We start from the raw sequence: 24,743 nt of genomic DNA, 5'->3' as shown, positions 1-24,743 counted from the left end.
GAGAGGAGGAATGTGAGGGTGAGATAGGGGAGGAGGAGGAGGAGGAGGAGGAAGAAGAAGAAACTCCAGAGACTCAATCTGACTCGGATGAGCCAAAGGGGGCTGGTTCAGTGTCTAAACTGAGCACCCTCAGGTATTTTAGGAAATGGTGGAAACAACAAAATAAGTTTTAGTAATAAACAGTATCCAGAGCGTTTATATACAATATGTATTTGTCTCTTCTGTCTCTGTTTTGGGTTGTTTGGATCTCCTGGGGACCTGTTTGTGTTTAAAGGGATTGTTCTAATGTTTTGAAGTGGGGTTGTATGAGTTCCTAAATCGTTGTCAGTGTCTACATACAGTAGATGGTTTGGCGAATCACACAGGAGAACCAGCACTGAAGCAAAGCGATGTACTGTTGTGGACAGGGCCAACAGCAAAAATATTTCATCCACCTCTAAAAACGACCACACCAAAGTATCAGTTAGAGTGTGCTCTGTTTTGAGATGTCTTCACCACTTGCTGTCAGACAGTCAAAGTAACTGAAGCTGTTTTATCCATCCATGCTCTTTTCAAAGCCACCCGACTTTTTTGACTCAAACATTTATCTTGGGAACACATAAGTGACTAGTCTACCGTTTTCTCGATTAGTAATTTTGTTTGTGTTAATATGTGACTTTAAAAAAATGCAGTTTACAGCTTAAGTTGCAGTTTTCTGTAAGAGCTGCTCTTACGTTCCTTGAGACGCTTAAATATTTGTTCTCCCCACTCCAATCCCAAACGATTTATGAATTTTGTCCCGTGAAAGTAACTCATACAATCCCACTTTAAAAATTCCAAACTATCCCTTTAAGTCTCCCATGGGAACATATGGTATTACTTCTCTTTCATTTGCTAGGTTTCATCAATGTATTCCTCTCAATACATCCCTCTGCTCCTAGCCCCGCCAGACATCTTCCATCTAAAGTTCACCGGACCACCGTGCAGTCCATCACCATCACTTCCAGGAAGGAGAGTATAAAAGAGGAGGAGCAGAGGAATCGGACTGAACCACCTCCTGCACCCATAATCCACCCCCCCTTATCTCCTCCCGTGTCCTCCCCTCTCAACCCCCCAGCCCCACCCTCCATCCTGGCCTCCCTGCTGGCCAGGAAGAGGTCCATAGTCACTGTCCCGGCTACCAAGGAGGTCAGCCCGCCGTTACGTGGCAGCTCCCGCCCCTCCCCCGAACGCATGCCCTACCTGCCCCACTCTCCCTTCCACCTCTTCTCCTACGACCTCGATGAGGAGCCGACGCCACCGGCTCCACCCAAACCCAGCGAGGAGTCACCCAAAACAACGTCTCCCAGGTCAGACGGACAGCAGAACTGCCTCGAGTTGAAGGAGGACAGAAAACTGCTTTCAACTTCCCTCTTTTTATATGTCTCACTTCTCTTTCTGGCTTTTATTCTTGCACCAGCTTGGATCTCTTAGCACCACGTTTGTTTTTCGTCACCTTGCCTTTTCACCAGTTCTTTTCACTTCCTTGACTGCACAGCATCTCACCTTCAGCCTGTCAGCTCTCTTGTTGTCACTTATTGTTTCTTCGCATTTCTTTTTCTTACTTCTGTCATCGCGTGGATCGGTTGCACGTGTCTGCAATCCACACTTTCTTTCCCCTTTGTCACAGCTTTACACTCCTTTTCACGAACACCTCTAGTACAGCACCTTTATTTCTGTATAATCTTCTTTGCTTCTTTGTACGATCATTTTCTAATCTTCACTTTTTCTATTCACTGATCTTTCAACTACACATATATTGCCTGTTATTATCCTATATTCAAATGCTTGGATCTAGGGTCAATTGTGCATTTTTATGTTCTGTTATTTGCGTCTTGTTCAAAACACTTAAATAACATAGCTTCAAAAAATATATGTACTTTAGCAGGAGTTATTTTCAGTCTCACAGCAGACTGTAAGTGAAGTGAGACACCTTTCCTTGAATTGCCCACAAACAAAAGCGCATAAACACCACAGCGGTTATAAATTAGGATCACTTTATTGCACAAACAGCATTCCTGTTATGTAACACGTGCTTCATTTATCACCACCAGCACTGCGGTGGTCAATGGTGTCATCTTACTGGGTGACTGGCGAGGTCACTTACTGTCAAACACTTTCTCTTTTATCCAGGAATGGAGGTCTCTCGTCCTATTCCTCTCTCAGCACCCCAAGTACGCCCACCACCTCCAGGTGAGAGCCTCCACATGAAAACATCCTTAAAATGAACATTTGTGCACTCTTAAGGTCAACATACAACTACATATTCACATGTGTTTTGCAGGACCAAACATACACACACACTCACGTGTAACAAGAGTGGACTGTGTGCAGCCATGTGGTGAATTCATGGCCATGATGTACTGAAGGGAAAGGGATCTCAGCTCTCTGTTTCCCTTTTTACTAAGCAGCTGCTCCCATTTCCTCCATGGAGAATACAATCATGTGCAACTGATGTGGTGTCAAACACATTTAGAAGCTCTGTTTACGCAAGAAACATTTGTTGTGTTATGGACAGATTTAGCTGTTTGTATATTCATATAGTCTCACAACAGATACAAATAGTAAGGAGAAACAAGCATTTAAGAACAGGTCATTATGAAGCATCATTTAAATGTCTCGCTCTTGGAAGAAATGTTTAAACATTGTGCTGCAGTAGTGTGCTTTATAAACCCAATGTATCACTAGTAATCACTGTATCGTCTTCCCTTCAGGCCTGCTTTGGGAGGTCTTCTCTCTTCCTCGTATCGACAACACCAGGAATCTCTGGCGGCCGAGCGTGAGCGCCGTCGCGTGGAGAGAGAGGAGCGGCTGCTGAGGATAGAGAGAGAGGAGAGGAACAAGCACAGGTGGGACGCCACTAAATCTGCATTGTCCAAATAGTGTCCAAGTCACCAATTTAGATCAGGGGTTGTTACGTTCTGTAACTTCAAACCCACATCTCATTGTTAAAAAAAAAAAATGACAACCACAAATAAACTGCAAAAATCATATCATCACAGAAAACTGGTCTGTCAATAAGTGCCACTGTCAGCTGTTATAACGGAAATAGAAAATTCTGCTTAACCTCACACATCACTGCTTGCCAATCCGGATTCCAAATGAATGTATTTAGAGTCATATTATCTTTCCACAAGCTTTGGAGCTGTCTCCCATCCAACGGAATGTTAACTGTCTAAAAGTGGCATAAACTTCTTTGAGTTTGAATTCAGGGTGTAATTATTATGTTCTAAATAGTTTTGTGTGTGTGTCTCTCACAGCCGTGACTATGTGGATAAAATGGAAGAGGCCAGGCATGCGCGGGAGGAGAGGTAAGTGTGTGCGCTAAGTCCAAACAACACACACTCAACATCTGAACCCACGGGGAATATGTTTCAGCCTGTGGTTTGGGAAGCCCGGTAATAGAGTAATTGTTTTCAGGTTAAAAAGGTTGGGGGGGTGCTTGGCCGATTTCTCTTTGCCCTGTTTCTCCTTTCTTAAAAAGCAGCATTTTAACTAGAGCGCTCTGCCAAGGGCTTGTTTGTTTTGGCTTCATTCTGTGAGATTTGTTAAGCTCTTCACACAGAATACACACTCAGACTCACACACACACTCGTTTGTACTCAAGCACATGTACGTTTAGAGACACACAAAGAATTTTCATGAGGCTGATTTTAATGTTTCTATGCAAATGGGACTCACGAGAAACTAGAGAGTTACTGGAGAGGGTAAATGAGGTCACGCTTACATTCAGGATCGTACTGGAAGCACCCTGACATTATATAGTGGTTCAGTTTACTCCCCCAACCTCTTTAACCTGAAATCTGTGTACAGCATTGTGGCAGAAAGGACTGGCATGAATTATGATGGCCTAAACAGCAGTCAACGGAGTCCAAAAATAATGGTTCATGTCGGATATAATAGAGTTTACCGGAAACTGGATTACTTAAGCTTGTACAGTCGCAAACACTTTTGGTTTGTGAAAGCCACTAAACACTGTTTTTGTTTGCTAATTGCTTAGCTGCTGGTTGCAAAGTGCTAATTAGCAAATGCTACAGAACAGCTACTGTATAGTTAACGTGCAGCTTATAAAACACTTACAGTAAACGGCTTATCAAAAAGTGATTTATGGAGGTACATAGATCTAGGAGAAGATCTATGTTTTGCAAAACTACAATTTAACTACAATTTTAAGTTTAAGTAATAGACTATTTACAGGGTTTGAGCCAAGGGAAGCACACAACACACATTTGTCACTTACTTTCTGTCACTCTTATTAACACACACAGACACACACACACACACACACACACACACACACACACACACACACACACACACACACACACACACACACACACGTGTATTAGTATCCAGTTTCATCAGACCTCTGAAGTGGCTTGATGCTAATGAGGTCTGAACAGAAGCTCTACACATTCATGCTATGGTGGGAAAGAGGAGTGGTTAAAGTGAGGGAGAGTGGGAGAAAGAGAGAGAGAGTTTACAAAAGTGCCCCAAATCTGTGTTTGGCTGGCAGGTTGGATGGTAAAATTTAGTAGGGGAAGAAGGAGATGAACAGAGAGGAGAAGCACAAGAGAGGAGAGCTGATCGAGACACATCTTGAACAGGTTTACTCCGATTCACTCCTGATGGTCGGCCTTTCAACAGCCTAACTAACATTAACTTCTCCCAATCCCTTCCTTTCTTCAACACCCTCTGTTCTCGTCTCTTCTTTTTCAAAATGGTTGCACATTTGGACTGCAGGAATATTTAGCTAGACAGGATGGTGGATCTCTAGCCTGCAGGAAATGAGTGAGGAATGCTTTGTGAGGCGAGGTATAGGTGTGAGGGCTTACCAGTGAAGAGGAGGCATGAGTCTCAAATAGAAAGTTGAAAGTTTGTGATGAATTGTGGTAACTAGTTTAGTTTAGGGCAATTTGGCAAATACCAAAAACTGAGGGCTGCCCTGCTGAGAAACACAGAAGGTGCATTGTCTCCTCCTGCCTCCTCTGACCCTCCCTCTCTTTCAGGTATAAGAACGTGGAGCGTCTGGCGGCAGAGGAGTTCGAGAGGGAGCACGTCCGGGTGTCCAGGACTCGCCCTGACCTCGGCCTGACCTTCGAACCCGCGGAGTCGTGGCCCTCGTCATCGCGCAGCAGCACCCCGTCTTCTTTCGCCTCCCATGAGGACGCAGACGCCGACCTCGAAGCCGAGACCCCCGCCACCCCCTACACCGCCTCTGAAACTGGTAGGTGAACTGAGACTACTGTCTGATGGAGAAGCTGTGAAGTAATGAGTGTCTCTGTGGGGTTTTGATTAGACGACAAGACGTTAGACTGACATGAAATCAACTAAACAGAGTCTTGTGAAATCTAACATCGTCTCCCTGTTTGTTGACAAGAGATAATATAAATATATATATAGAGATTTTGTATTAAGATATACATTATTAGTCGGTATTACTACAGCTAGTAGATTTTCTGCTAGTACTGTTAGCACTACTATTACTTTAACTACTACTGAAAATATTAGTTTAAAGGGTTACTGTGAAACAAATCTGGTTTAAATGCATAGTGGTCGTTGGAAAATGTAATTCAATACAGTTTAAAGTTACAGTCTTTAGGATGTAGAAAAAAAAACAACACAAAACCAACGTGTTGTTGTTTAGAAGTATTCGGATAAACTATTTCTGTAAGCGTGTTAAGTCAGGCAATCTAAATCCTATGTAGAGGTGGTAACTGAATAGAAACGCGTTGAAGTGATACTGCTGAAGGTGTTTCAGAGATTTCAGAACATTTGTATGACTTTGAATTCTTACTGGGAAATGTTTTGGGGACCTATAATTAAAACCAGAAGGTCCCCAGTACAACTCCTAACAGTGCGCCCCAAAGCAATCATTTTTAACCTTTAAATTGTTTCAGCCCTTTAAACAACAAGGTTGGCGTGAGCAATTGAAAGCGAGGCGAGACAGGTTGTGGAAAATACTGAGGGAGAGGAGGGGGATCTGTCAGGGGGGGGAGAAAGAAAAAAATACACAGAAAGGAAATAAGCGAAAGGGTCACATAGGTTTCTGAAAGGCCTTTTAGAAAGTGTAATGCCAAAACATCTTGTGTAAGAAAAAAAGGCTTGTTTTGGAGCCGGGTGCATGCATAGCCATGAGCTGAGGTACTGTAGCTCACTCTGGTGAGGGTATGAGGCCTCACTGTGTCGTGTTATTCTAACCCCGCCTGCATCACTGCATGGACTGTACTGCAGAGTGACGTGTTTGTGTGTGTTTTCACATAAACAGGAACTTAATTCTTCATTTCCTGTTCATATCCTGGTCCTGCAACAACTTGGCTTTCTGTACCTGACATATTGTTTACATTAGTGCAGAGGTGTGTGTGTGTTTTATTCTTATCAGTGAGAGTGTGTTGATACAGGGGTGTCCCATGGGCAGAAATCAAAGAGTACCTCGTCAAACTGTATTTCATTGCAGAGATAAATGTGAATTTTAGGGAATGAAGTAACTCTGATTTGTTTTTTGGGTGACAGAAGAGGCTGATGAGTCCAGTGCCAGTGTAGAAACAGAGGAGAAAGAGGCCACTGCCGAAGAGGAGGAAGAACAGAAAGAGGAGGACATACAGGAGGAAAAACAGGAGGAAGTACAGGAGGAGGAAGCAGGAGAAAAGGAGGAGGAAAGTGAAGAGTGTGAGCCCGAACCGGAGAAGGAGAAAGAGGAGGCGGAGGAGGACAGCGGGATCCTGAGTGACAAAGAGCGACAGAATGAGGAAGTGAATGAGAAGGACAACTGCTCGGCCTCCAGCATCTCCTCCGCCAGCAGCACTCTGGAGAGAGAGGAGAGGGGGAGCAATGAGAATGGTGGGTAGATTTGTTTTTTCATTGTGAACCAACATAGAAGTCAAATGTTTTATTTTAAAGTTCTAATATGAACATTATCCTTATTGAGACTTTCTTATATTGTGTTGTGTACTTGTTGTTTTCAACCATTTTCAAACCTAGAGAAATCCCCAAATGTTATCTAGTAAGCAGTCTATTTCATTTGGTTTGCCTGTGATGGAGTCCATGCTAAGAGGCTGCTATACATTTATTGTGATGTAGTTTTAAGCCTCATGTTTCATAATAACATTTTTGGGTCTTTCTCTAACTTTATACTGCAACCACATGAATGGTTTTCCAATTCAACATGTTGTGCAAAAAAAGCACGTTCACTCCGATTAGCATGCATGTTTAAAAAGAAAACAAAAACAAACAAGTACAGAAAAAAAAGCAAACAACAAAAGAGAAAGCATATCGTTTTGTGGAAATAATTGAGGGATAAATACAAGATGTTTTCTAAAGTTCATGCTCCAAAAACCCCAAATGCTTCAGTTACCGTAATACAACTCAATGGCCTCTTTCAGTAGGCCCTCCTGCCTCCTATAGGCCTTCTCACCTCTTAAACAACACCTCCAGTTGGAGTTGCAGGCTCGCTAACTTCAGGTTTTGAGTTTAGGCCAAGATATCCCTAATTACATGGTCAATGTTGTTTTTACTAATTTAAAAAGACTCCTAAAGACACAAATAACATTAAACTGTCACAATTAGAAATGTGAATTCTTTCTTATGTCCTTTTCTTCTCATCACCATCAAACTCCTCAGGCTTGAAGGAGGGAGAGGTGAACGAGCCGTGCGGCAAACTCCTCAACAGCAAACTCTTCATGCTGGACATGCTGTACTCCCAGAACAAGAAGCCCAGCGATGAGGAAGAGGAGGAGGAAGAAGAAGACGTTGAGAAGGAGAATGAGAAAGGAGAAGGGGAGGACAAAGAAACTCAGGAGGAGGCCGACGTGCAACTGGGCGATAAGCAGGAGAGCGAACACAAGGCCGGCAAATCAGATCACCACTCCAACATCCGACCGCTGGCGGAGAGATTTGGAAACTTAATCAAGGACCTCAGTTCAACCCCCCCTCACCACGAGGTCCCGGCCAATGAGCCCCCTCCCCCCCCGCCCAAAAAGGAATCGGACACGATCTGGGACCAGCTCCTGGCCAGCCCTCGGGAGCTGCGCATCGGGGACATCAACTTCACCGACCTGACGGACGAGGATGACAAAGACATTCTGGATGCTGTTTTGATGGGAGGGTGTGGCGACCTCCCTCCACCACCGCCTCCCCCGCCCTGCATCCTCCGGTACCCTCCGCCCCCACCCATGCTAGGCTGCTGCCCTCCACCCCCTCCCTTACTTGGGAGCATGAGGCCTCCTCATCCTCCTTCCTTCGGTTCCACAAATCCAGGGCCTCCTCCCCCCGAGCCGCCACTCTTCAACAAGAAGAAGAAGACAATCAGGCTCTTCTGGAGCGAGGTGAGTCGAGATACAATGACCCTTTACTTCAGTCAGATAGATATTGTTATCCAGAATGGAGAAAAACAATAGCCCTGTTAGCTCAAACACTAAAAATGATATAAAACTCTTAGAAAGGTCAGGCCAATCCAGCAGCTATCAATTTTTCTCGGTGCATGGTGAAATGAAGTCATAGTACCGTGTTTGGTTTGTCAGTAATATGGAACCTGTGTTTTTGGTTTAGTACTTCTAAGACGGCATGTTTTTAGGTGCCAGCCTAGAAACCAGACAGCACAAACACAGAGATAATATTTGTGGTTGTTTGTCTCTACGTGATTCATTCGGTGTTTTCTCTGTTTGTGATCAGGTGCGTCCCACAGACCCTCAGTACAGGGACTACAAGCAGAGCGGAGACTCGTTCTGGTCCAAACTAGAACCCGTGAAAATGGACACCGCCAAACTGGAACACCTGTTTGAGACAAAATCCAAGGAAATGCCGGTTACAAAGGTAAACAACAAGAGTTTATAATCCCAGTGTGTGAGACTGAATGTCAGTCTTGACCAACTATTTATCACAATGGCATCTAAGGGAAGGGCTGTTAATTCTCTCCTTCATCTTACATCACACTACGGGTGTGACGATGATGAATTGGCGATAACCTTGTTATTTAAAAAGGAAAAAGTGATCTCACGGTATTATTAACATTAAAATAACTTGTACATAATCCAGCATTGCTACTCTATGATTTTGACTGCAATTGATTTGCCAAAAAAATGAAAGTTAAAAGGTAAAGATTAACTTTTTTGACTGCAAGCATTTCCTTAATTTCTATAGATATATCAAGGAAATATTTTATTGTTTGGCCAGGATAACCATGTAGTAAACATCTAATATTTATCACAAACCTGACACAGTACATAACATTTAAACTTCATGGTCCTTAGACACATTACCTTATCTGTCGGTCAGTGTTTCTCAAAGCTGATTTTACCATGAAAACTCTGACATTTTAGAAATTCTAATAAGTAGAAACTCATCTTTTCCATAAACACTTTGCCAATGCCAGCAACAAAGTCAATGGGTTTTGAATCCCATTATCTCCAGCACATGAAAGCTGTTGAATGTTTTCAGGGTTAAGCTAGGTCACGTGTGTTCTGATCATGGAGTTCTGAATCCTTCATAATTCTCACAAAGCCTCTAAATAACAAAAGTATGGTCTGCAAAGATGAGGAGCTAGAAGCAGGCGTCTCACACTTTGAACTCCTGAGCCGCTGCTTCAAAACCACAATGCCTGTTGGAGCCGCAGCAGTTAGTGGCTCACTTCTGTCGGCTTCTGGTCTGCACATGATGCGACAGAGTGATGGTGGTCTGCAGCGAGAGTCTCGACACAGCTCAAGCAAAGCTGTCAGTTAATGAGAGAATCCAGGATTTAAAGGACCACCAGAAATCCAAGCCATCGGAGGTCAGAGCAACCTCTACAGTTAGCTCCTTATTATTGCTGTGGGAGACTCTCCTTTGATCCCTTCTTTAGGTTCTAAGGTTCTCTTACCTAACCCATCAGAATGTTAAGTATGTGCTTTAGATATTTAAGATTAGAGATTGCAAGGTTCAAACCAATTTCATGCAGGTTTTCACCTACGTGGTTTGTTTATTTTTCAGGTATACAACCATCAGTGTTTGCTAGTTTTCTAAATGTGTTCCCGTTCAATGTGGGTTGGTTCTCCCACATTTATTAATATCACAAAAGTCACAGCAGTGGAGTTCCATCAACAATTGGTTATCTAAAAAAAACCCAGGCTGGGCAAGGGGAAGGGGATCCAGGAGAGAGTGAGAGTCAGAAAGAGAGTCACGGAGAGAGTCAGGGAGAGAGTCGGAGAAATAATCGGGGAGAGAGTCGGGAGAGAGACAGGGAGAGAGAGTCAGGGATTGAGTCAGGGAGAGAGTCATGGAGAGAGTCAGGGAGAGAGTCATGGAGATGGTCAGGTAGAGAGAGACAGGGAAAGAGTGTCCGAGTGAGAGTCAGGGAGAGAATCAGGGAGAGAGTCATGGAGAGAGTCAGGGAGAGAGTCCGGGAGATTGTCAGGTAGTGAGAGTCAGGGAGAGAGTCACGGAGAGAGTCACGGAGAGTGTCAGGGAGAGACTCATGGAGAGAGTCATGGAGATGGTCAGGTAGAGAGAGACAGGGAGAGAGTCAGGGAGAGAGTGTCCGAGTGAGAGTCAGGGAGAGAGTCAGGAAGAGAGTCATGGAGAGAATCAGGGAGAGAGTCCGGGAGATTGTCAGGTAGTGAGAGTCAGGGAGAGAGTCATGGAGAGAGAGTCAGATAGAGAGTGTCCGAGTGAGACTCAGGGAGAGAGTCATGAGGGAGTCAGGGAGAGAGTCCGGGAGATTGTCAGGTAGAGAGAGACAGGGAGAGAGTCAAGGAGAGAGTCAGTGAGAGAGTCAGGGAGAGAGTCAGTGAGAGAGTCAGCGAGAGAGTCAGTGAGAGAGTCAGCAAGAGAGTGTCCGAGTGAGTGTCCGGGAGAGAGTCAGGGAGGGAGTCAGGGAGAGAGTCGGGGAAAGAGTTTGGTAGAGTCAGTGAGAGAGTCAGCGAGTGAGTGTCCGGGAGAGAGTCAGGGAGGGCCTGTGACTCTAGGCAGCTGGGTTTAGGTAGGTCCTTGGGCAACGTCTAAACTACGTGAATTGGTATTTCGTTACTTATCTTAGTACAAACACTTAAAAAATGGCAGATAAAATCCCTCAGTGGTAGAGCAGAAAATGCATCAGAATAAGTGTGAGTCAGTCTGACAGTCAACAGAATAAACTGTAAGTTATTACAGCTCCATAGTGCCAGAGCGATGCTGTAGAGGAAGTCTTCCAGTCTGCATACGGTAAGGATATTACTACCTCATGGCCAGGTCTTAGCAGCTACTCTGTTACACTTTTATGTGCTGACATGTTACGACTTCCTTCCATTAATAGCTTATAAAGTGCTGGTGAGGTCATCTGTTCACATACAGTGACAGTATGACTGCAGACACCCACAAAAACACACACACTGTAAGGCATTTCCTGTTCCTACTCAACTTATAGTTGCAACAGCTGCAGTCAATGTAACCTGAGTGATTATCCCTCTAATCCTTACAAGCCCATAACGCAGACCACACTAACAGGAGAGACAGGGAGAGGCATGGGGAGGAAGGGAGAGGGAGAGACCCAGCATTGACCCTCTCTGTATTTGTATGTCCTAGAAAACAGCAGCAGACGGGAAGCGGCAGGAGATCATCGTGTTAGATTCCAAGAGGAGTAACGCCATCAACATCGGTCTGACGGTGCTGCCTCCTCCTCGCACCATCAAGACGGCCATCCTTAACTTTGACGAGTACGCGCTAAACAAGGAGGGCATTGAGGTGAGAGATTCAGATGATCCTGGCAAAGAATCCTATATCTGTCAGCTGTATCCTGCTGTCCTCTCATATTCGTCTCTTCTTGCCCTCAGAAAATCCTGACCATGATCCCCACAGAGGAGGAGAAGCAGAAGATCCAGGAGGCCCAGCTGGCCAACCCTGAGGTCCCGCTGGGTTCAGCTGAGCAGTTCCTCCTCACTCTGTCCTCCATCAGTGAGCTCTCCGCCAGACTCCAGCTCTGGGCCTTCAAGATGGACTACGAGACAATCAGAAGGTGTGTATCAACATGGGACAGTGCTGCTGTGATTAGATAAAACTGAAACGGCGTACATGGATCCATAAGCACAGACTGAATCCTTCCTAAAGCATTACAAATAATGAGCTTCTATACATCTAGTAGTTCATCTCTTAAAGTGATCCTCAACATGCTTTGAATGAGCAGCCAGTCAGTATGTAGCAAAGCTGTGTGTTTCTCTGTAGGATTTAATTAAGTATGTAGAGAAGGAAAGGCCAAACCAAGCACATTTAAATTACAATAAGCTAGTTTGTGTGGTTTAATTATAGAAGAAACAGAGATACATATACAAAGCCAAACAACTCAGCACTATAAAGGTTTGAGTAAATGTGCAGAGCATCTGTGTGTGTGTGTGTGTGTGTGTGTGTGTGTGTGTGTGTGTGTGTGTGTGTGTGTGTGTGTGTGTGTGTGTGTGTGTGTGTGTGTGTGTGTGTGTGTGTGTGTGTGTGTGTGTGTGTGTGTGTGTGTGTGTGTGTGTGTGTGTGTGTGTGTCTTGTACCGGTGTCAGTGGGTATCAACATCCCTCTTAGTACAAAAAACATCCGCGAAACGTCAACATGGTTACATCATGACAAAATATGCACGCTTATTAGCGGCACCTTGTCTTCATCTTCCTCTGGAGCGCATCCAGGAGGGGAAGTTCAAAGTGAAAAGCCAGAGAATGAAAAACCATGCCGCTCTCCTGTAAATTTTACGGCTTTCCGCAGGACGCAGCGGTCTTTAATCTCCATGAAAAGCATCATTCCCGACTGCGCTCTCGGCTGAGCGGCATTCCCGACTCCTCTCTGTGGGACGGGTTGTTAGTGGGAGGCTTAATGGAGGGCAACATACCGTGCAGGCACACAAAACACACACACACACACACACACACACACACACACACACACACTAAAGCAACCTGCTGCTCAAACACAAAGGTCTTCATATAATCAGGAGCACATTTGTTAGCGAAGGGTGACCGCGATAGCAACCGGTCATGATCTCAAACAAGCACCTGTTCAACCCCTTTTATCCCCGTAGACTCAAGAAACACATGTCCTAATTGACTTAACTAATGGTGTGCGTGCTTATGTGTGTGTTTTCCTCCTCTCAGGAAGTAGCAGAGCCGCTGCAGGATCTGAAGGAGGGTATGGAACAGCTGGAGAAGAACAAAACTCTCCGATACATCCTGGCCACTCTGCTCTCTATGGGGAACTTCCTCAACAGCACCAACGTGAGTCAGGACCATTACTGGTCACACTGGGACAGCATTACCTGCTTCTTGGTGTTCAGTAGTAGTTTGTAGTGGAGTGCTTTTGAGTGTAAGCCTGTCATTTGTAGATTAAAAAGACATCCCATATCTACTACAATTCAGTGAGAACACAGTGTACCTTTAGGACTCCAGATGCTTTCTTTACTCAATTACGTGTCTTTGGTTTTTTCGTCCAGGCGAAAGGCTTCGAGTTGACATATTTGGAGAAGGTTCCAGAGGTGAAGGACACGGTTCACAAGCAGTCTCTGCTGCATCATGCCTGCTCCGTGGTGGTGGAGAACTTCCCTCAGAGCACCGACCTCTACTCCGAGATCGGGGCCATCACTCGATCTGCAAAAGTACGCTCAGCTCTCCCCATTGAAATACTGGATAGAGACTATTTTGCATCCCTATACTGTAAAACGTTTTCAAGCTGGTTCAATTTTAAAAGCATAACCTTGAATAAGTCTACTCACTAGTTCCTTTGCTTTTCTTACATTAGGCGCATTTTAATCTGAACTTTTTTACGTTAGGGATTGAAGAGGATCCCGTCACCATGATTAGCAATGTCTTTGTATTATAGCGTTTCCATCATTAAGTTATGTATCTCTGAAACACTGCATGACATAATGCCAATATGCTAATCATGCCTATTATCGAACACACACTAAGGATTTAAAGTAAAAACAAGTTTGGTGTTTTTCTGAAATTTGGGAAGAATATATAATTGTTTTAAATGATAAGTTATTGGTTAATTATCAGATCATATTTTAGCACTTAAAAGAGAAAAGTACTACAGATATTACTGGCTTTTTTTTAAGTAACTTCCTTCTACTAGTCCCTAATTTATATCAACCTCACTTCTGCCAGGTGGATTTCGACCTGCTGCAGGAGAACCTGTGTCAGATGGAGCGGCGCTGCAAAGCCTCATGGGACCACCTGAAGGTGATCGCCAAGCATGAGATGAAGCCTCAGCTGAAGCAGAAGATGTCTGACTTCCTCAAAGACTGCGCTGAGAGGATCATCATCCTCAAGATAGTCCACCGCAGGATCATCAACAGGTTATTCCCCCAAGCTGTTTATACAAATGCTGCTGACGGTTTCAGCTTTTGTGTTTGAAGAAATTCAGAAAGAAATGCCTCTTAACCAACATCTATTACTTATAAATATAGTATGTGAATTTGTTTTCTCTCTTCCCTTGTCCCAGGTTCCACTCCTTCCTGTTGTTCCTCGGCCACCCGGCCTACAGTGTGAGGGAGATCAGCGTCCACAGGTTCAGTAAAATCCTCAGTGAGTTCGCTCTGGAGTACCGGACCACCCGAGACCGCGTGCTGCAACAGAAACAGAAACGGGCCGACCACCGAGAACGCAACAAGACCCGAGGGAAGATGATCATGGACGTCAACGCTCCTGTGAGCATCTCACACACACACACACGGAATACCTTACCCACACTCTGACTTTCAAATCTTTTTCCTTTTTCCTTTTTTTCTTAAACCAAATATGCTTCATTCTTCATTTTCTTTGACTTTCACTCCTTTCTTTCCCCTGTAGTCTGATGATGAAGAGGAGAGTGAGGTATCAACATGAGTGCTAACTGCCTGCCTGTGTGTGTGTGTGTGTGTGTGTGTGTGTGTGTGTGTGTGTGTATGCCTGCGTGCATGTGTGTGTGTGTGTGTGTGTTTGCATGAAACCACTAACCTTTTCTAGATTTCTCCAGGCTGTTCCTTTTTACTCAGCCAACGTTTTCCTTTTTGCAATTTTTCCCTTCTTATCGAGTGGATCAATGAAGTACTGTAGGCATCATAATCTCTATAGGTTGAATGTTTAACCTTTTCTTTTATTCTTTTAGAAACAAATAATGATTTATGGCAGATTTAGCTTTTAGGTCATTTCCATCTGCCGTCCGTCGGCAGGTACACAACACAACAATCACCCTACGTTAAATACATTACATCTTATCTATCGCACTCACAATAATAAGGACCGATCAAAGCATGGTCAACATATCAGAATCTTAATTATTACAATTCACTGTGAACTTCAAGAAGAAATGCTGATGATTCTGTGCACCTTGATGCTTCAGTCCTGGCTTGTTTGAGTCATATATTAAATACAAGCTGCAGATGTTTTACTCTCTTGTATGCCGTCTCTCCCCACCAGTGTGCTCGGTATGGCTCCACCAGCACCAACAGCGCCCCGAGTGGCAGTCAGGAGTGTGAGCAGCCTCAGGGTCTGGGCCACACTGAGGACGCTGCAGAGCACGAGCACATGAAGGCCGTGCTGAGGACCAGCCTCAGCGGCGGAGACAAGGAGGCCAGCGCAGTGCCGGGGCTTCGGACACGGACAAGATCCCGACCCGGAAGAGGAGGTAGGATGATGAGGATATAATGTATTTACTCGTACAGATTACTGTGCAAACATCTGTGCAATCTATTCAAGTTGTTTCTTTCTGCTACGTTTTTATTTGTTCATGCCTCGATCATTCCTCTAAAAAAAATTAAGGTCGCATCATGCCGTCACGGACTCCACCCGTGGAAGACACTTCGATCTGTGGAGACGACGACGCAGACGAGATCATGGAGAGGATAGTGAGGTCGGCCACGCAGGGTCCAGGAACCAGAGCCCAGCCCAGAGAGAGGAGGAGATCCAGAGCTAACCGCAAGTCATGTAAGACCTGAACGCTTAACCTCTGTCCCAAAACCAAACTACAAACTCATCCACAACACGGTTAGCTTCTGTGATCACACAGGAACTGCTCATGGTTAACATTGGTTAATACAATCTGTGGATCAGTTTTACAAAGGAAGTTCTGTTAAGGAGTATATATATCTGTATCATTATGACATCACTATGTAACATTTGCATTTAAATTGGCTAGCGCTCCAACACATTGTACTCAATAGGCTAAGAGGTGTAGCATCTCTAAGCGGTTGACCAATCACAACAGAGCCGGCTGCAGCAGCACAGGCAGTAGGATAAAAATAAAGACCTTTTTGTTTTCAAAATTGTCAACCTGTCGCTATAGAGGCACAAAGTACCCAAAATAAACTACAAATCTAAATAATAGGGCCTTTTTAAAATTCTATTTCCAATTACACACACCCCAAACATACCTGTGGTTGATCTGCTCACCTCAACCTAATGTCTGATTTCATATCCACACTTCTCTGTTCTTGTATTGTGTGATTAAAACATTCTTTTTTTACTCACTCATTATGATATGGTTAATCCAGCAACTAAGCAATGTTTTCTTTATATAAAGTCGGCGGACGTGTTGTAGAGGGTTTAAAAAGGAAAGGTCAAAGTTGGTGCAGCTGCGTCAGAGATATGGTGTGGTATGGGTGAAGCTCCAAACACACTTGACTCTACATTTACCACAATGCAATAAGATGCGTTCACGCCCCGCCTAGGGCCCGGGAAATGTTTTGTGCAGCGGATTTACATCGTCCATATCACCAGGAAATGTGAATGCTGAGACATAATTAGCAGTTGTATACATGCTGTAAAAACAGTTGTCAATAAACATAATCATAGATCATGTGTTTTCTCTCTCCTCACAGTGAGGCGGACTCTGAAGAACGGTCTGACCCCAGAGGAAGCTCTCGCTTTAGGACTTAGCGATTCTCCAGACGGACAATAAGATCTTCCCGCCGCCTGTCGTCATTTCCGTGGAAACACCGCGACAATCATTTTAATGGACATCTCTGTCAGCCGCCTGCCTTCGCCTCACTTTACAGAGTTGTATTCCACCAGTCACGAACCCCTTTTAGGTTTTTTGCCAGCTGCTAATGTTGCCTGATGTGTCTGAGTGATGAAGCTGCAGCCGTGATAGCGTTTCTTTTTTTTGAATGCAACACAAAGGTAAATTCTTCCCGAGGAAAAAGAGGAAGTGAAGAAAGAGAACTGATGTATTGACTTGACAAAGAAAAGGAGATTTCAATTCAGTGCCGCTGCGTCTACACTGAATGCAAAGATTGTTGTGCGTTAGTCTAAGGGAAACTTTTTGCTTGTGAGTTTTTGCATCTGTGACGTCACTATTTTTCATTTATTGAAGCTGTGAATTTCAATTTGTCAAGGTTGACAGAGTTTGATTTGTTCTCTTATCCAGTTTCAAAGAGTCCCAGAGATCATCAAACAAAGAGGCAAATGCTTCTGCAGCTGCACGTTTGACAAGTGACGTTTGTGTTGAGTAGGAATAACAAAGGTTTTCTATCTGATGTGATGTGCCTTTCATTAAAAAGGGACGGTGCTGGGCTTTCAGCCATCCCTCCCTCTTGTTACAGTCACCTCCTTCAGATAACTCACAAATGTCACATTCACAGGTGCTGTATATCGAGTACGACTGTTTGTTACAATTTACTTTTTTTATTTTGGCAAAATATTTATTTGCAAAGCTCGGACATCTTGCACTTTACTCGACATTATTAGTTTCTAATGCTGAAAACAATGACTGATACAAAACAGACAAAAGGAAGTATTTATCTCAGAGGAACTGTTTGTAAAGTGTAAAAAGACAAAAAGATAAAGACATTTTTAAAAGTTGAATAATCTATTTTGAAGGACAAATGTGTAAATGCCCTTTTCAGCTGCCAGGTACTAAGTACTGTAGGATACAGTGTGCATGTTTAGTGCGGTTCATTTGATGTATTATTTTTGTAACTTCTGTAGAAACTTGTATTATAGTCTGAGAGAAAAGAGGCTATTCTGTGAATTGTTGTAAAATAAATGAAAGATGTGCTCAAAGCTGAAATAAGCATTGCTGTGTGCTGGGAGGGGAGCAGGGTTCAGCGGTCACGTTGTACTTTATATGAACTTGAAAAGTTTGTGGATAATAATAAAACGTCTCAGCTGAACCATCTGCTGCTCTCGTGGTACAACCGAAAAACACAGGGAAACATCGCTGCACAGATATAATTGTGGTGAGCTGAACATGAAACCATGGTTCGTACACTTTCACTTGAAATGCTGTGTATACACACTCTGCAATAAAATACAAAAAACATTGAGTGAAAAAAAAGGATCCAAGTGTCGTTCTTCTTCTCTGCTTTCCACTCTGAAACACACTTAAAAGATGTGGATGTGTGTCTGCAGCTCAATGTTGAGTCCTTTAGTTTTGTTTTAATGACTCTTCTTATGTCTGTTTTACTTGTGCCCATGGCCACTGCTGGCAGAAAAAAAAAAAGCTATAGGATAAACACTTTATTGTCCCTCAAAATGACAGGAGAGGAGATCACAAATCCCTGGAAGTCTTGGAAATCAACCCCAGAAAAAGACAAAAAGTCAAGTTGATTTGAGTGCAGGATAATCAAAAACGCAAACTAAAAGGTGCAGCCATATTAATCCCTAGAGTAGAGACTTATTTAAGGAATTTGTTACTTCATCTCCTTTAAAAAGTCTATAATAAAGAGTGAAGCTAAAACACAGACACTCAGACCCTTCAGGACCCATTTTCGTTCTTATTGAAACTCGTAATAAACAGAATTCTTTATAGCAGTTTGGGTAAGGGAAATATTTATCTTCCAAGGTAACAATTTGGAGTATATTTATATATTATTAATCTTAATAAGTATGAATGCTTTTTACAAATTAATGACACATCTTGGACTGAAATGAAAAATGTCTTTGGATACAAGAAACATTTGTTATTGTTGTTATTTCAAATAGAATTATTTTTTGTAATATATTAGTTTTAATTGCTTGATTGTTGGAGAGCCAGCATTAAGGTCAGCTCATAAATAAATATTGTAATTTTCTTAATGCTATTGTGTTTGTTATTTCAAAAATAATCATTAAAAACGGTGTAATTCAACTTACGATACAAAAATAAATGCCTTAATTAAAAGAAAATATTAATTTGAAACAAGTTTTGCATTTATATTTTCCCTCATACTGTTTGAAGACCAACAATCTTTAGCATTGTTCATAAAAAATGTGATTTAAGGGGAAAAAATGTGATAAAGTGAATTTATTTTATAAACCACGTGTTGTAATACTTCCTCCTCACCAGCAGGTGGCAACGAGCGCTTCTTTTATAGCTTGAGTCCCCCATTAACTGTGGAAAGAGTAAGAAATCAATTCCGTTTTTCTAGTGCGTTTGCCTGGTGTTCTCTTCAGTGACAACAGGTCAGTAAGGACTGAAACCTGAAACCATGGCCCAGAACATGACTCTGCTGTGGGGCTCCGGCTCTCCCCCCTGCTGGAGGGTGATGATCGCTCTGGAGGAGAAGAACCTGCAGGGCTACAACCAGAAACTGCTCTCCTTTGAGAAAATGGAGCACAAGTCCCAAGAAGTGTTAGATATAAATGCCAGGGGACAGGTATGGAATAGCCTAAATTCATTGCGACCTGCAAGGTATCAAATTATATCAGACTAACACTACCCTTTTTTCATTTCGCTTTCCTAAAATAACGCGCTTAATAACTGCAACAGCTTGTAGTCATTGCAAACGCTACCTACCCTTCCTCCATTATTATATTCCCTGATTGACAACCTCCAACCAAACATTATTTAAAAACTCTACTATTTAATGTTTTCCAATGCACCAGCATTAAAGATGCGTTTTAAATTCGGCGCATATTAAATGTACTAAAAGCTTTTTTTAATCTGGATCATTTGAACGTTACGGTTATAGATTTTGCCTACTCATTGCCTTTCACAGAAGGGACCCTAGAGGGCGGCAAAGACCAGATAAGGACAACCATTTACCTCCAAGTCCTGCATTCAAAATCTGCTCTAAGTACAAAAAAGAAAAAAGGGTTCATTTTTTAGATTTGTTCATTTCAGAATAATATATATGATATGTTTTGATTATAATTATGAATGTAATCAAAGAGGTAATTGCAGGGAATTACTGTTACTATATTACAGCTACTATGATATACATGTAGTGGAGTAAAAGTACCTCAAGTACTGTATCTCAAAATTGTACTTGAGTTAAAGACATGAGCATATCTCATACTTGCATTAAAAACACATAATGTAATGAAGTTAGCTAACCACCATGTTTTGTTAAAACCTTATTTAGCAGATGTTCCCCAAAGAGTCGCTGAAATGCAGCTAAGCAGTTTGTCTTAATTAGCTCCCTGTGGCTGTATTATAACACAGTGTGTATGATGATGATGAGGCTTGTATCAACTATTGAGTCATCTGTCTTGCTCACATTATAACCCGTTTGTTTTTTTAAGCTTCCATCTTTCAAACATGGAGACACCACGGTGAATGAATCCTATGCAGCCTGTTTTTACCTGGAGGTGAGAGCCTGTGCACACATTACATTTTACAAATAGCTAAGGCATGCGACAGCATTCTCACATAAGTGAACATTCCAACATTATGACGTGTTGCATCGAAGATGTGTCTTTTCTCTCTTAACGTCAGAGCCAGTTTAAGTCTCAGGGAACCAAACTGATCCCAGACGGCGCTGCAGAACAAGCCCTCATGTACCAGCGCATGTTTGAAGGTCTCACATTCTACGAAAAACTCAGTAAGACCCACATTTAATCCCCTTTTAATACATGCACAACAAATAGCTTCTGGCAGATTTAGCATAGTAAGATTAGTTGTATTATTTATCCTATGTTTGTCAGAAAATCCAAATAAATGAAAATGGGCTAATAGTTTATTTTGAGGCCCAGGCTCTTCTGCATGCTGAAAATAGTCCCTGCAACAAATGTGTGTTAAACCATGGGTCAAAATACTCAGCCAGTATTGTTCTTCTAACTTATTTGATTAAAGTTTGTTAAAAGGGTTGTGCCCAGCTGTTTGAGGAAAATGAAGTGAACTTAATTCATTGGATATATTGATGATGATAACTGCAGAATTATGCAGCTTTATCTTTTAAAGTGAATTCATGTCTGCAAATGCTTCACTTTTAACAAAACTTTATCCCAAGGAGATGAGATAACACACCCTGCGAAGCTCTTTCCTTCAATATGAGTGTTTGTGTTTTTTTCTAGACGCTGTAATCTACTACACCTGGTTTGTCCCTGAAGAAGAGAGGCATGACTCGGCTCTGAAGAGAAACAAGGAAGCTCTGACCGCTGAACTCCAGCTCTGGGAGGGCTACCTGCAGAAGGTAGTACACATGCCAACAAACAAAATCCAACATGCATAGTCTCGTTGAAACATGCTTTATTTTTCACCTCTCTCTTTCTAGCTGGGCTCGGCCTCTAACCTGGCAGGGACCGTCCTTCACTCTGGCCGATGTGACCGTTTTTCCAACTGTTGCTACTCTGTTCCAGTTCGGGTAAGTGGGAAAAGATTGTTGCATTTAACCAGAAGTCACACACACTAATAAAAGCGATGTATTTCTTTACATTAGAGTTCAAATGTTATCCACTTTCTGTTCTGCAGGCTGTCTGCTGAGCGTTACCCCAAACTGGAAGAGTATTACGATCTGCTGAAGGATCGCCCCAGCATTAAAGCCAGCTGGCCTCCTCACTGGCTGGAGAACCCCAAGGGACAAGACGATCTGAAAGACATCTGAGATCCTCACAAACACTCCACAGTCACTCCTGCTTGTGATGCTTTTGCTTTTTGCAAGACAGCCCTTTCATTTTCAAGAAAAGAAACAGTGTTGAGGTTACGATAAGAGATATGAGTGTTCCAAGAGCAGAAATGTTTTGTTTGTTAATCTAGTTTCCTATATTTAATTCAAACGCCGTGTTTCTGTGAAATCTTTGACAAAACATCAGTTGGTAAATGATAACAGAATAATCTATCATTTGTATATTAGTTACTCCCCTGTGTTACCTTCACTTCTTGAATAAAACCTCGTTCTGCTGCGATGGTAAACGTAACATTTTAAAACAGGGAAAATGTTGATTTCATTTAAGGAAATGGCATGTTGTTCAATATAATCCAACTCTGATCAGCGATGCAAAAACAACAATGTTTGTTTGTGAATTTAAGGTAAAACAAGATCAGTTTTTGATATAAAATGGCCATTTCTAGTGTCAAGATGTTCCCCAAACTGCAACACGTGATGCTTGCACACTGAACTAGGAAAAGAAGTCACTCATCATTAAGGTATTATTTAGCATTGATGCCAAGATAAAAGTTTGACTCACATCAATAAGGATTTAGTAATGCATTATCACACCACTATAACAGCACTTTAATCAGTTTTTCTATGAAACCACTTGTTGTAGTTGATTGGGTTTGTACCTATTTTTGCACTAAAACTAACATGTCTTGCATGCAATTTCAAGCCTTATATACTGCCTCTACAATTCCCCTGGGAAAACGTGACTGCTGGAGATGTGATGTCTAAGAGTAAGGATGTATTAATGTTTAAACCTTACTGTTGCTGAACATTGAAGAAACCCAATAAATCCCACTGTTCAAATTCAAGTCTGGAATGATTATTTAATCACACATCAATAAAATAAAAGTAGGCGGAGTCTATGAAAACATGACCCTGCGGTTATATTCAATGCCCTTGCTCTGCACAAAGGTGAGTGAAATGCTGTGTTAGCATGACTTTGCATGCAAGATATGAAATTGTTTACTTAAAATACAAATGATATCACTTATGTCAAGTGCACACCTTAGAAAAAACATAGTTGTGACTCTTCTATAGAAGCGTGGTTTTTATTTGCTTATAAACTTTGGTTCAGATCCTGAACACTTAACCACGAGGACAGCAGCTTGGGATTCAGAGCTTCCTCTGTTGTCAGCTGAGGATTTCAGAGGAACTAAGTCGTTGTTGCTTCTGGTTGTTAATACATAAAGAATACTCTGGTACTATACACTGGGAACACTATGTAAACATTTATCTGATCTGACGTCCTTATGGATCAGTGTTTAGAAACCAAGTGAAAAGAGTAACACAAGCATCAGTGACCCAGTTTCCTTTAAAATTCTGCAGACACAGGTCCCACTCTCCACTATTGAGTAAATCCATCTGGCATTTGGACACATTTTAGGTCTTATATTCAGGTCAGGCCCCATATCCTGACGGCTGCGGGGGCACTTTGATGACATCCCAATCTGCCCCAGTCTCTAGACTGCACCTCTTTATTTCTCTATTCTCCTTTTGGCCTTCCAACACCTCATCTTCCATGTATTGCACTGTTCATGATTGCATTTGCTTATAATGCCTCTGTGTCAATTGTGGCCGTCGATCCATTCATCCCAATCTTGTGAGACCCATATCAGGAACGCCTTGAGGGAATCTCTTTGGAACAAACGTTCACTAGCATACCACCACCAGGCTGTAATTCTGGTTTTTCATGTCCCTGTGAATAATACTGTACATCTATTGGCAAACTAACCTTGCAAATAACTGGCTCCACTTGTCTTGTCGTGTTTGCGGTCATTGCATTTAAAAACAATGGCTCCTTCCAAACATAGAACCAGGTGCATGTACCTAGTAGAGTGAACAACTACACCCTCTCATTTATTTATCCATTGTACGGTGTGGGAGCATTCATTCTGTACTGCATGTACACAGGACACAAGCCACCATGTTAAAGGGTTTTAGTTGCATGTAGAGCAGTACCATGGTGCATTACCACATATAAAAAGACTGTCATGTAAACACCATTCCCTTTATTATTATTATTATTATTATTATTATTATTATTATTATTATTATTATTATTATTATTATTATGGCTTTGTTTTTTTTTCAACAGAAACTGTTTGTCATGCTTGCAAAGCAAAATGAAAATGATTACCTGACCCATGCACACTCAAGAAAGACAACCTGCATAATGACGAGTCAAGTTTTACAAACAAGATTAAACGATATGAAGAGGTGGAATGTCACCAGTGCGCTCATTCAAAGTCAACACCACATATATTCAGACTCATTGCTATTAATGGGTGCTGGAAGGTACAGCAAAAATGTCTTTTTATGGGATTTTTTTTGCAGCTTTCACTCATGCGATAAGCTGTCTGAATGCAGGCCACGTCCTGACCAAACTGAAGGACAAAATGATTTCCCCAAATGTTTAAATATATGACTCGTCATGAATCATGTGTCGATATTGGCACGATCACACTGTTTGGAGTACAAAGACTTGCTCAGAGAAAGAGGCACGAACAATCTGCATATTATATGTGAAAATGTGAACAGTGGGCGCTCTTTTTTAATACCATAATACCTGTTTTAATTGGATAGGTGCTGTATTTTCATCCAGTAGCGACTTCATTGTTTAGATAAGACAAAGTGCCTGAGCCGGTTTCCTCTGTGCGTGCAGGGCTAAGGGAAAAGTGCTGAGTCACCATGAGTTTTCAACGGTCAGGATGACTAATGAGCAGTAAGGGTAAAAGTGAAGTAAATCACTGCAGGAATAAAACAATAAACCATGATAGTACTTTATTATTTTAAGTAATGCATGCTGGAATGCTATATAGTACAATTACTATTTAAAGGAAACACTAAGTTCTTTGATCATGGCTATTGTATATTACATTTCCAGTGTATAGGTGTTATTTTTATAGGTCCCCTTCAGTGCACACAGTTTTACATTTTTACTATTTCAGTTGTTTTTTCCTTTTCC

General features: G+C 42.3%; 2 protein-coding genes across 2 annotated transcripts in view; both read left to right on the top strand.

Annotated features, from left to right (window-relative positions):
- Window positions 1-18,244, top strand: part of fhod3a (formin homology 2 domain containing 3a) — a 71,877-nt gene extending 53,633 nt beyond the window's left edge. Inside the window, exons 12-30 of the mRNA XM_063898757.1 lie at window positions 2-133; window positions 921-1,328; window positions 2,152-2,211; window positions 2,733-2,867; window positions 3,279-3,329; window positions 5,028-5,245; window positions 6,532-6,858; window positions 7,639-8,342; window positions 8,689-8,829; window positions 11,551-11,709; window positions 11,799-11,984; window positions 13,095-13,214; window positions 13,430-13,591; window positions 14,103-14,293; window positions 14,440-14,644; window positions 14,787-14,810; window positions 15,396-15,603; window positions 15,738-15,902; window positions 16,796-18,244. Of these exons, the coding sequence (XP_063754827.1) occupies window positions 2-133; window positions 921-1,328; window positions 2,152-2,211; window positions 2,733-2,867; window positions 3,279-3,329; window positions 5,028-5,245; window positions 6,532-6,858; window positions 7,639-8,342; window positions 8,689-8,829; window positions 11,551-11,709; window positions 11,799-11,984; window positions 13,095-13,214; window positions 13,430-13,591; window positions 14,103-14,293; window positions 14,440-14,644; window positions 14,787-14,810; window positions 15,396-15,603; window positions 15,738-15,902; window positions 16,796-16,875 (3,676 nt within the window). The 3' untranslated portion in view covers window positions 16,876-18,244. The remainder of the gene's footprint in view (window position 1; window positions 134-920; window positions 1,329-2,151; window positions 2,212-2,732; window positions 2,868-3,278; window positions 3,330-5,027; window positions 5,246-6,531; window positions 6,859-7,638; window positions 8,343-8,688; window positions 8,830-11,550; window positions 11,710-11,798; window positions 11,985-13,094; window positions 13,215-13,429; window positions 13,592-14,102; window positions 14,294-14,439; window positions 14,645-14,786; window positions 14,811-15,395; window positions 15,604-15,737; window positions 15,903-16,795) is intronic.
- A 1,042-nt stretch (window positions 18,245-19,286) lies between these two features.
- Window positions 19,287-22,587, top strand: LOC134875127 (glutathione S-transferase A-like). Its single transcript, XM_063899561.1, is given in 7 exon segments — window positions 19,287-19,552; window positions 20,421-20,486; window positions 20,614-20,719; window positions 21,192-21,310; window positions 21,392-21,415; window positions 21,417-21,481; window positions 21,589-22,587. Coding segments are annotated over 7 exon segments (681 nt in total). The 5' UTR covers window positions 19,287-19,384; the 3' UTR covers window positions 21,722-22,587.
- Window positions 22,588-24,743: the final 2,156 nt, after the last annotated feature.

The sequence above is a fragment of the Eleginops maclovinus genome, chromosome 13, assembly GCF_036324505.1.
Source record: "Eleginops maclovinus isolate JMC-PN-2008 ecotype Puerto Natales chromosome 13, JC_Emac_rtc_rv5, whole genome shotgun sequence".
Classification (NCBI taxonomy): Eukaryota; Metazoa; Chordata; class Actinopteri; order Perciformes; family Eleginopidae; genus Eleginops; species Eleginops maclovinus.
This window is presented reverse-complemented; position numbering and strand designations above follow the sequence as displayed.